Raw genomic sequence first — 9,042 nt, forward strand, 5'->3', positions numbered from 1 at the left:
AACAACAGTCCTGGTACAGTAAAACAGTGAAGACAATTGACAATGGACCAGATGATAGGATTCAGAGCCTATATATATATATGTATATATATATGTGTGTGTGTGTAGTAATGGTACTGTGACTTCTTACTAATCTTTGAATGTAGTAATTATATATATATACTTTCAGGTTTTTTAACAGGTTTTCAGAACCTTTCAGGAACTTTGGGTGATTAGCTGACATGTCTCGTTAAAGGTACCTGTGGAGACGAGCTTCAGGTGTGAATGCAGCATGGCAGAAAGAGTGAAGGCTAACAAGCCAGGAGTGAAACTTCTGTGGTGTTAGGTTTCTCTAAAGGTGACCAGGATTGGGAGCGGAGGCTCAGCAGATTGTTATAGTATAGTAAGTTAAAGAAGTGTGATGATTTGGTGTTGAGTTGGTGTTGGACGGAGGATGTTGGCGCTGGAGCTTCCTGGCAAAGACCAGGCGAAGGCATGGGAATGGTCTGTGTAACCGGTGCCACAGTCAGATGACGTACTCTGGCGACCCCTAAAGGAAGCAGCTGAAAGAAGACGTTCATCTGTGACGCAGCAGTCAAGCAGAGCGCAGATCTATGATGGCTGTATGATGGTATGTTGATACTGTTTTATGGCTCCCTCTACTGGTGGATTATAAGAATAACATATTTAGAAGAGAAAGTTCTTAAGTCTGTTTATTTGAGGCTTTAACAAAACGTGATATGTAAAATGTATATAACTTATTTTAAGAATAAGTCTGTGTTTTGTAAAAATAAGAACCCTTGTAGTACCGTGAACTAAGTACAGACCACTGCTCCTTAGATTGGTAAAGTAAGAATATATTTTTGTAAAAAAGATCCCAAGATCCAATCAGAACACTTAATTGGTATTATCACCACCCTTCAGACTTACAGTTGTGTTCACAATAATAGCATTGTGTTTAAAAATATGAGCAAAGCCCATTCTATTAATTGGGAACACTGCATATTAAAGAGATAAATTAAAACATGGAAAACAAATGAAATTAAAATGAAAAAAAAATTGAGCTGTTCAAAACATTAATGGTGTCTGCATTTTACTTTACAAACTCAAATATTTACTGTATGAACTAAAGAATTCTTTAGGATTTATTTGATCTCAGTAATTTAACTTTACACTGCTATTATTTTGAACAAGCCTCTTTCAATAAATTATTTAATAAATGAGAAGCATGTGTGGCAGCTAAAAAGACATTACATTCAAATGTTTTTAGTTGTGGTGTGACAGATGACTCAGAAAGTAGACTTGAGTAGTTTCATTTAAAAAAATAAAAGATGTTGCACTTCAATTTGTGTGATAATCACATGACATTAGGATCAAGAATAAAAAAAAGAACACTGGAAAATATGTCTTCCTCCAATTTATTAAGAAAATGTACAGGGCAATTAACGGTAAGACTTCTGGTAGCGGGCACGAGCTCCAGGTCCACCGAACTTCTTGGACTCGCAGCGACGTGGATCAGCAACCAGCAGGGTCCTGTCGTACTGGATCAGGATGTCCTTGATCTCCTTCTTGGAGGCTTCATCCACATCTGTCACAAAATTAAAACCAATCCGGTTGAAGCTAAACTCAAAGACAAAACCTCCATACTTTTCTTAAAACGTTAAATCAAAACAGGTTAACATCTAACATCTATACATTTTAGATCTAAAGGTACCTGTACACACAAGTAAACTCAACATGCAGCAAATGAAATGCTATTACTTACATTTCTGGTAGTAAGCAACCAGGGATTTGGAGATGGCCTGACGGATGGCTGGAAGATAACAGTTAGAAGTGAGTGACGCATCAAATTTTAGTTTTTGTGATTGAACACGAAAATATTAAGGGTCTATTTACCATAGATCTGTGCGACATGTCCACCACCCTTCACTCTGACTCTGATGTCAACTCCAGCAAAACGCTCCTTGCCCAGCAGCAGCACAGGCTCCAGAAGCTAAAGACAGACAGAGAGAAGTCCCCTTTAAGTTTGATATGCAGGAAACTGTAGGACTTCAAACACTATACATGTGTTATTAAACTGCCAGGACTGCAACATCACCAATAAGCAACACCTGTTTATTGGTTTTAACTAAGGCACACACATGACTGTTTAGTCAGTCTTCTCCAGGACAGACTTGTCTAACCATTATGTCAATCTCTCACACATAGACACTCACCTTGTACTGGAGAGTTGCAGGCTCGATCATCTCCAGAGGTCTGCCATTCACCTTGATCAGACCATTCCCCCTCTTGCAGTGGGCAACTGCTGTGGCGGTTTTCTAAAACAGAGACACCATCATTAGAAACTACTCAAACTGGCAGTTTCGACAACTGATCTAGACTTAGTTCTAGCATGTATGCCATTGGTAAGTAGTATGTTTTGATTAATTCACATCTTGATTGAGGTTTTGGTATGAATAATTTTCACAGTACCCATTAGGATCAAATTTAGAATTACTACATCACCATACAGCTGCGTAAGGTGAGGCTCTTTCATTTGAACTCGGAAACGTTATGTACTACTTCAACTGAAATTAGCTTTTCTTGTCAGACATGAGGCATGTGTACACTCGTTCCGTCTGACGAATGGACCTTACGAATTTGACACGAATTACAGTAATGTTGATGCTGTGGTGCTAGAATATCTCAAACATGCCTCAAACAAGCCTAGGAGAGAGCCCCTTGCTAGCATAAGAAAGCCGGCTAGTAAATAGCAACCAGGTTAGCTATTTTAGCTGTATCGCTACGCAACCCCGAATTTATACATAAAAGATCCTACCCAATTCACTAAAAACGTAAAAATAACGTTTCTGTTTACCTTATGTTTACTACGGATTGTAACTTAGGAAAGAATATGTGCTCGTTATTGTGCATTTACGACGCACTACTGGTCCGTGTGAGCTACGTTAGCAAGTGTGCGCTAGTCGACGACTGTAGCCAGAGCACCACATGTGGAAAAACTAGTCAGATTTCACTTACTTTACGTCCAAAGACCTGGACAGATTGCAGAGGACCTTTAGCTGGCATTTTTCTATAACACAGACAATCAGACACTTAAATTACACACTATATAATACGCCTTTTATTATCGTTTTATCACATTGGGTTGAAGAACATACCGTCTTCAGCTAGAGTGCCGTACGGAGAGACCGACGGGGTTTCACGCGCCCAAGATCAGGGGCTGTGTACGACAAGTTAAGCCACTTGACGGCTTGATTTGCGACAGTTGCTCCATTTTACTCGTGAGCACTTATTTTCATAAATAGGAGTGGCTTAGGAAGTAGTTTGGATTATTTTTAAAACTACTTTTTTATTTATATTTCCTAAAATTTTCTTACTAATGTATAATTAACATAATTCTTAAGATTTTGACTAAGACACGCTATAAAACGTTATAAATAAACAATTAAAATTGTTATAAGAAAACAGTCATACATTTGGTATTTGTCTATTTAGATAGATTTTCTACCTTGGTTTTACAGCATTTTATCACAGGAAATATTTATGTAAAAATAATATACTATTATACATTATATTATATGTTATTATATTGTAATAGTTGTGTATATTGTTTGGTGCATAGTATTCGTTCTGGTCTGGCTAAAGTATCTTGGTTACTACAGCTGTACTATTTTAGGAAATATTTTCTGATATAATCGTACATACACGAAAAGAAAACTTGAAAAAGCTAAATCAAGTCGATGATCGTCTCCTCCTTACAAACTCCTAAACAACAGCACCCTCTTGTGATCATGAAAAAATGGCACATAAGATTTGTGTGACATCATTGCTTCTCAGCTGAAAGCAGACTTGTTTCTAGTGGAAATTCCAGCTGAACATTATTGTCTCGACATCTTGGTGCAGCATTAGCAGACCTAATGCAGTCTAAATTGATGAGGACCTTTTTCAGGACTCAGCTGTGTGGTTTGACAGAACAGCTGAAGGTCAGGGCACTGTACATGGACGTGACACAGGGAAAAGAGTGAAGGTGGGGATTTTATTGATACACCCAGTATCATAGACCGCCCTTCATGTGACCACAAGGTTGTACAACATTCATGTTGATCAAACAAGTCCCAGCTGTATTTGGGAGGAATAGCGTCAGGCTGCCTCTTCTGTGATCTGTCGTGATTCAGCCTGGACAAAAACAAATGTAGTGTTTGTGGTGATTGACTCACTCGCGCTGATGTGAGGGAGCGAGAAATATGGTACCAGGCGCCTTCAGCAGAGGAGACTCTTGAGTAATCACATCCTGCGGTCAGACACTGGAGATGAGAGGAAAGTGTCAGAGCCTTACCCTTAAAGGAGGCAAAGAACAGAACCATTCCTGGGTCAGAGCAGGACTGAAGACAGATAGCATCTTGGGAATCTGTATACAGTGATGTGAGTCATGTGCAGTGTGCAGTGCCTACCTATGCTTGACATTTACTGCAGCAGGAAGGCTGTTTATAGTGTCAGCCAGAGCTGAACAGGCACCTGGCTTCTTTTATTGTCACAGGGGAAAGTGTCCTCCTCTCAAAGTTGCTTTTCTAGAAATATAATTATTTGCCTCTGTGAGTAAGTTGGTATTAAAATGTTCTTCACTGGCTTGACTACTGTAAATATTGTTCATGTAAAATATCTATTTGCTTTAGTATTTATGCAATATTTTCTGACCACTTGGGAGCAGCATTGCAACCACTTCATGGATTAAATTTTTTTGAACTGGGGATTTTCAGTGTCTCAACAAAATAAACACTGAATGCAGACCACTGGACATTTTCAATAGCCAATACTTAGGGAATATAGCCACAACATCCGCTGCAATCAGATCCTCAAGGGAATGGTTCCAGGGAACAGGCAGCGGAAGTCGGACTATCAGACAACATGGAAGAACTTGTCAGGGAAGCACGAGGTCAAGAAAACAAAAACTTCAAGAGTGAACTTTACGTTTTGTTTCGTCCATTTCTGGTACCCACATCAGGGAACATGGAGTCTGCTTTACTGGAAAGTCACATTCTCGTCTCTTGTGGAACTCTCACCAGTTTTAGTTCCTGCTTTGCTTTCACTGCACGCGTGACAAGTCTAGGGAATTATAAGCCAACAGATACATCCCAGAGCTGTAGACTGAGTGTGTGTTTGAGGAAGACAGAGGAAGCTGTGTGTGTGTGTGTGGAGCCCAGCCTGGACGATAAGCCTCCAGATAAACCTGTGTTTGTGCTATGGGTCACTAGAGTCACCGTCTGCATAGGAAACACGTTGAATCGTCCCTGACTTCCTGCTGGGTTTTTGTCAGCACGCACACTGTCAAGTTCCTTTTACAATGTGCAGGTCCTTTAAAGTTAAACACTCTCAGGTTACTGCTTTGGGTAGAGTTACTGTATGTCAATGCAAATACTGCTAATCTGTGCAAAACTCCCACAGGTACATTAGAACCTATGGTGTTTACACGGAGAAGATAAAATCATAAGAAGATCTGAGAGTCTCTTCTTAAATCTCTCCCATCTTTTGTAAGAGACAAACACGGCCTCAGGGCTGTAGAGGAGGTGCAGCGCCTGCAGGAGGAGGAGAGTCGTCCAGGAAGAAGGGAGATGACAATAAATAAAGACCTCGCCATATATGTGCAGTTCCTCGCAGCGGCCTTATGGAAACACATCACCTGGAGAAGCAACCCCTCGACCTTGTCTTGTCACAGCAGCCTGAGCATGAGACACAGGTCTCTCCGATTTAAAGGGGAGGAGAAGATGATGCTGCCGTCACTGCTGCTGATGCCGCTGCTGCTGCTGCCGCGCCGAGGCATAACGTCTCATTTGCCCATAATAGGGCCTGCGGTGGTTGAAAAAGTGTTGTTGGTAGTTGAATCTCACCGGTGCAGCTGAAGCGACAGCACAAGAAGAAGAAGTTCTGCTATATCGAGGAGGCTGTTCAGCCAGGGATGAGGAGATGCAAGGGAGTTTTATAGAGGTATACAGAAGAGGTTGTCATGGCAACAGGGGTAACTTTTTTTTAGTTTACAAGGCAGACAAGGAAATGTCATAATCAGGTTTTATATCCTTGACTGTCTGTGGTCTGGACCCAGTCAACAGACCAGGACCAAGTGGGACAGACAACACAGACAACGCTGCACAGTCTTTATCGAATTTGTTTTGTTTTTTTAATAATAATCTCAATGGAAAATCTTCATAACTTGTGACTCAAAAATATTGAAGAAATATTTCACAGTTTCACATTCCAGTTGTGATGTTTATACTGGTAAAAAAAAATGAATAAAACATTACATCAGACTTGGAAAATCAGAATGAGCATAGAAGCCTTTCAAGACGTCATCTGTTTAGATTTGTTTTTCTCACTTTCTGGCGATGTCTTATCCAGTGCTCCAGTGCAAAGCATCTAAGTTCATCTGTGTGTACTTTACATATTGCTATCTAAGTATCAGTGCCAGTGCACCACACAGTGTTCAGAGAAAGCAATAACTATCTCTTCTGGTGTTTCTGGCTCGTTCTTGCCTCTTGCTCACCAACATAAATCCCCTGATTTTCCATAAATCATTCCCAGAATCAACAGGTACAAACACGACAGTTGTGTATTTTTTGTTTTTTTCCCCCATCCCTGTGTCATGGCAGCAGTAAATATTGGCGTCGGCCTGTCTGCATGACAGCTCAACCAGCACTAAAATGTAACCCTGGTACTGAACCCCGGTCTTGACTTGAGCCCCTTCCATTAATTTGGCTATTTCAGCAGGCATTTACCACATAGCACTGGGTGGTGCAGCTGTTCCATCCTCTGTCAACTTCCATCTGGCCTTGAAGCGGAGGTCACAGGATAATGCAGAAGAGACTGGGCTCAGGCACGCAGCGGATATATTGTCTGACCTCCCGGAGTTCAAGTCATACCTGAAAAGCTGAGACGCAGCTAAACAGCCTGGAGATTTTGTCAGTTTATCAGAGCTTTGGTGCCAAAATACTATATTATTGTTAATTCTGCTGGCTAATAGATTGTTTACTTACACATTGTAATATATAGTTGCTTTAAATTATCATTATATCTAAGGTTTTGTGTCATGTATCTAAATGCTAACCGAGAAGATAACAACTAGCCAAGTGAGCTGTGACCTACTATAGTACAACAATATAGTACAACAACGATATAAGTTACATTTGGGCTAAACCTTGCTTGAAATTGGTTTCGCAAATTAGTTAGCATTGATAGCAAAATAAACTGAAACAGTAATCCATGTTACTATGTGTAAGTGACCTTGAAAAGCTAGTTAGCCTGAAGTTAGCCTGTAAAAAGTCTGTTAGCCAATATAATATAATATTTATATTTATTTATATTTATATATACAGGCAATTTATAGACATCAAGTGATCATTTTAAAATGACTTTAACAATGACCCAAAATCATTATGTAATATAGAGTCTGTATATTCAGTATATAGACATTAATCTCTGAAGATTCACGAATGAGAGTGACTCATGGAGCTGATGTTCTAGTGGAGCACAGTGGAGCATTAACAGCCTCTTCACTGTCTTTATGACTGTAGTGAACCACACGCTCGCTCACCACTGGCACAGCTCCTCCATCAGTCTGACTCTGCTCACCCACACAATCTGCTCCATCGTCTTCTCTACTTCGTCTTCCTACGCCCTCCACTCTCCATCGCCATCTCTCTGTTTTTTCTGCGTGGGTGTGTTTCAGTGTGCTGAGTACGCGTAGGTCGACAGATCGGGATCCGTTTGCAGAGTCTGGCTGATGTCGGCGTTGACAAAAACCAAGGAGAAATTAATGCTAAGACCTTTTTTTTCTACTCTTTTCATTGGGAGATAAAAGTCTGAGCTCCAACTGTTTTAGCCAATGACAACATCTGGAAATACACTGATGAATCACCACAACCAGCAGTAATTATCAACCAAGGTCTTTCCTAACCACAAACACAGGGCAAAACAATCTTGAAGCTACAGGACAGTGTTGTAAATCAGTGGTTCCACTGGTCTGGCTTTGGGACTCCACCATCAACCCATAATGACAAGTCGTGACCCAAGATGAGGAGAATTGAGAGCGATAAGATATCACAATAAACGTCAAGCCAGATGAAGACACTTCTGTGATGTCTTCAGATCTTGGACCGAGTTTATGTTTGAGTGAATGGTATGTGAATCTGTTTCCAAATGATGCACTTCTTATCCCTCAATATAAAGAATTTCATATTTCATACACTCTGTGTCGTACCTGCTTTTTGCAAATGCTAAAAAGCTAATGCTAAATAGCGTATGTTAACCTTTGCATGTCTTCTTCTATGATATCAAATGTGATGATGTCACAACCCCTTCCACTGGAGTTTGGAGTTGTGGTGTTAGGTGGAATCCTCACAGCTTCATCCCTAACTGTGATAAAGATAATGGTTAGCGGTCAATGGTTATAAGTTATTTATTAGTAAATGTATAAATAATACATTGAAATCATAACTAGAAGTTGGAGTTGGCAAAAAACAACAGAATTACATTGGAAGAAAATAAAACCTTTGGAGGAAAAAGAAACAAAACCATGATAGTTTATGAACAGGTTGGATTTAAAAGAAAATATCTTTACAAATAGCTGTCATTTGACACTTTTTATAAGCAAAATAAAAAAAAATTGTCAGAAAAACAGGTAAGATACAAAATTTATGTCAAACAGCAACAAAAATATAACCAGGGAAAAAGAGTTTTTTTTCTTTTTTTAGTTTAATAATTGTTCCATCTCCGTTAACGAGCCCTTTAAAGACCGGAGTGTAACCTTGACGACATGTTGAGAACATGTCACAGCTTGTGATCTTTTCGCTTTTCTGAGAACAAATGACTAATGACGACCACGTCATGTTTGTGTCGTGTTCTGGGGTAATTTGTCTTCGCCATCCTGGAGCTCCTCCGCTCATGTTTGTCAGAGCGTTACAGCGACGTGTTGTATTTGTATTTCTGTCTCATTTGTCCGTCCATGTTCTTCCTGACTCCCAGGAGAGAGAGAGGAGGAGACAAGGCATCATGGGAAGCTATGATGGGAAAAGT

At 40.0% G+C, this 9,042-nt stretch overlaps 1 protein-coding gene across 2 annotated transcripts; it reads right to left on the bottom strand.

The window, feature by feature from the left end:
• Positions 1 to 1,381: 1,381 nt before the first annotated feature.
• LOC103382554 (40S ribosomal protein S16) lies at positions 1,382 to 3,240 on the bottom strand. Of its 2 annotated transcripts, XM_008315383.3 has the most exons (6): positions 3,138 to 3,240; positions 2,998 to 3,049; positions 2,196 to 2,297; positions 1,876 to 1,972; positions 1,745 to 1,792; positions 1,382 to 1,567 (listed from the first exon to the last, which is right to left on the bottom strand). In XM_008315383.3, the coding sequence occupies exons 2-6, from the start codon at positions 3,043 to 3,045 to the stop codon at positions 1,422 to 1,424; spliced, it is 441 nt and encodes a 146-aa protein (XP_008313605.1). In that variant the 5' UTR covers positions 3,046 to 3,049; positions 3,138 to 3,240; the 3' UTR covers positions 1,382 to 1,421. The 2 variants fall into 2 exon arrangements, with proteins under 2 accessions (XP_008313605.1, XP_024913661.1); XM_025057893.1 differs by lacking the exon at positions 3,138 to 3,240 and having other exon boundaries at positions 2,994 to 3,042.
• Between the last annotated feature and the right edge of the window lie 5,802 nt (positions 3,241 to 9,042).

This window comes from Cynoglossus semilaevis, chromosome 8 (genome assembly GCF_000523025.1).
Source record: "Cynoglossus semilaevis isolate Cse_v1.0 chromosome 8, Cse_v1.0, whole genome shotgun sequence".
Lineage (NCBI taxonomy): Eukaryota > Metazoa > Chordata > Actinopteri > Pleuronectiformes > Cynoglossidae > Cynoglossus > Cynoglossus semilaevis.

Coding starts and splice junctions, on each gene's coding strand:
- LOC103382554 (XM_008315383.3), bottom strand. CDS start 3,045: ATGCCAGCTAAAGGTCCTCTGCAATCTGTCCAGGTCTTTGGACGTAAA. Junction 1,973..2,195: donor CTGCAACTCTCCAGTACAAG/GTGAGTGTCTAT, acceptor GTCTGTCTTTAG/CTTCTGGAGCCTGTGCTGCT. Junction 1,568..1,744: donor GGTTGCTTACTACCAGAAAT/GTAAGTAATAGC, acceptor ATTTTGTGACAG/ATGTGGATGAAGCCTCCAAG.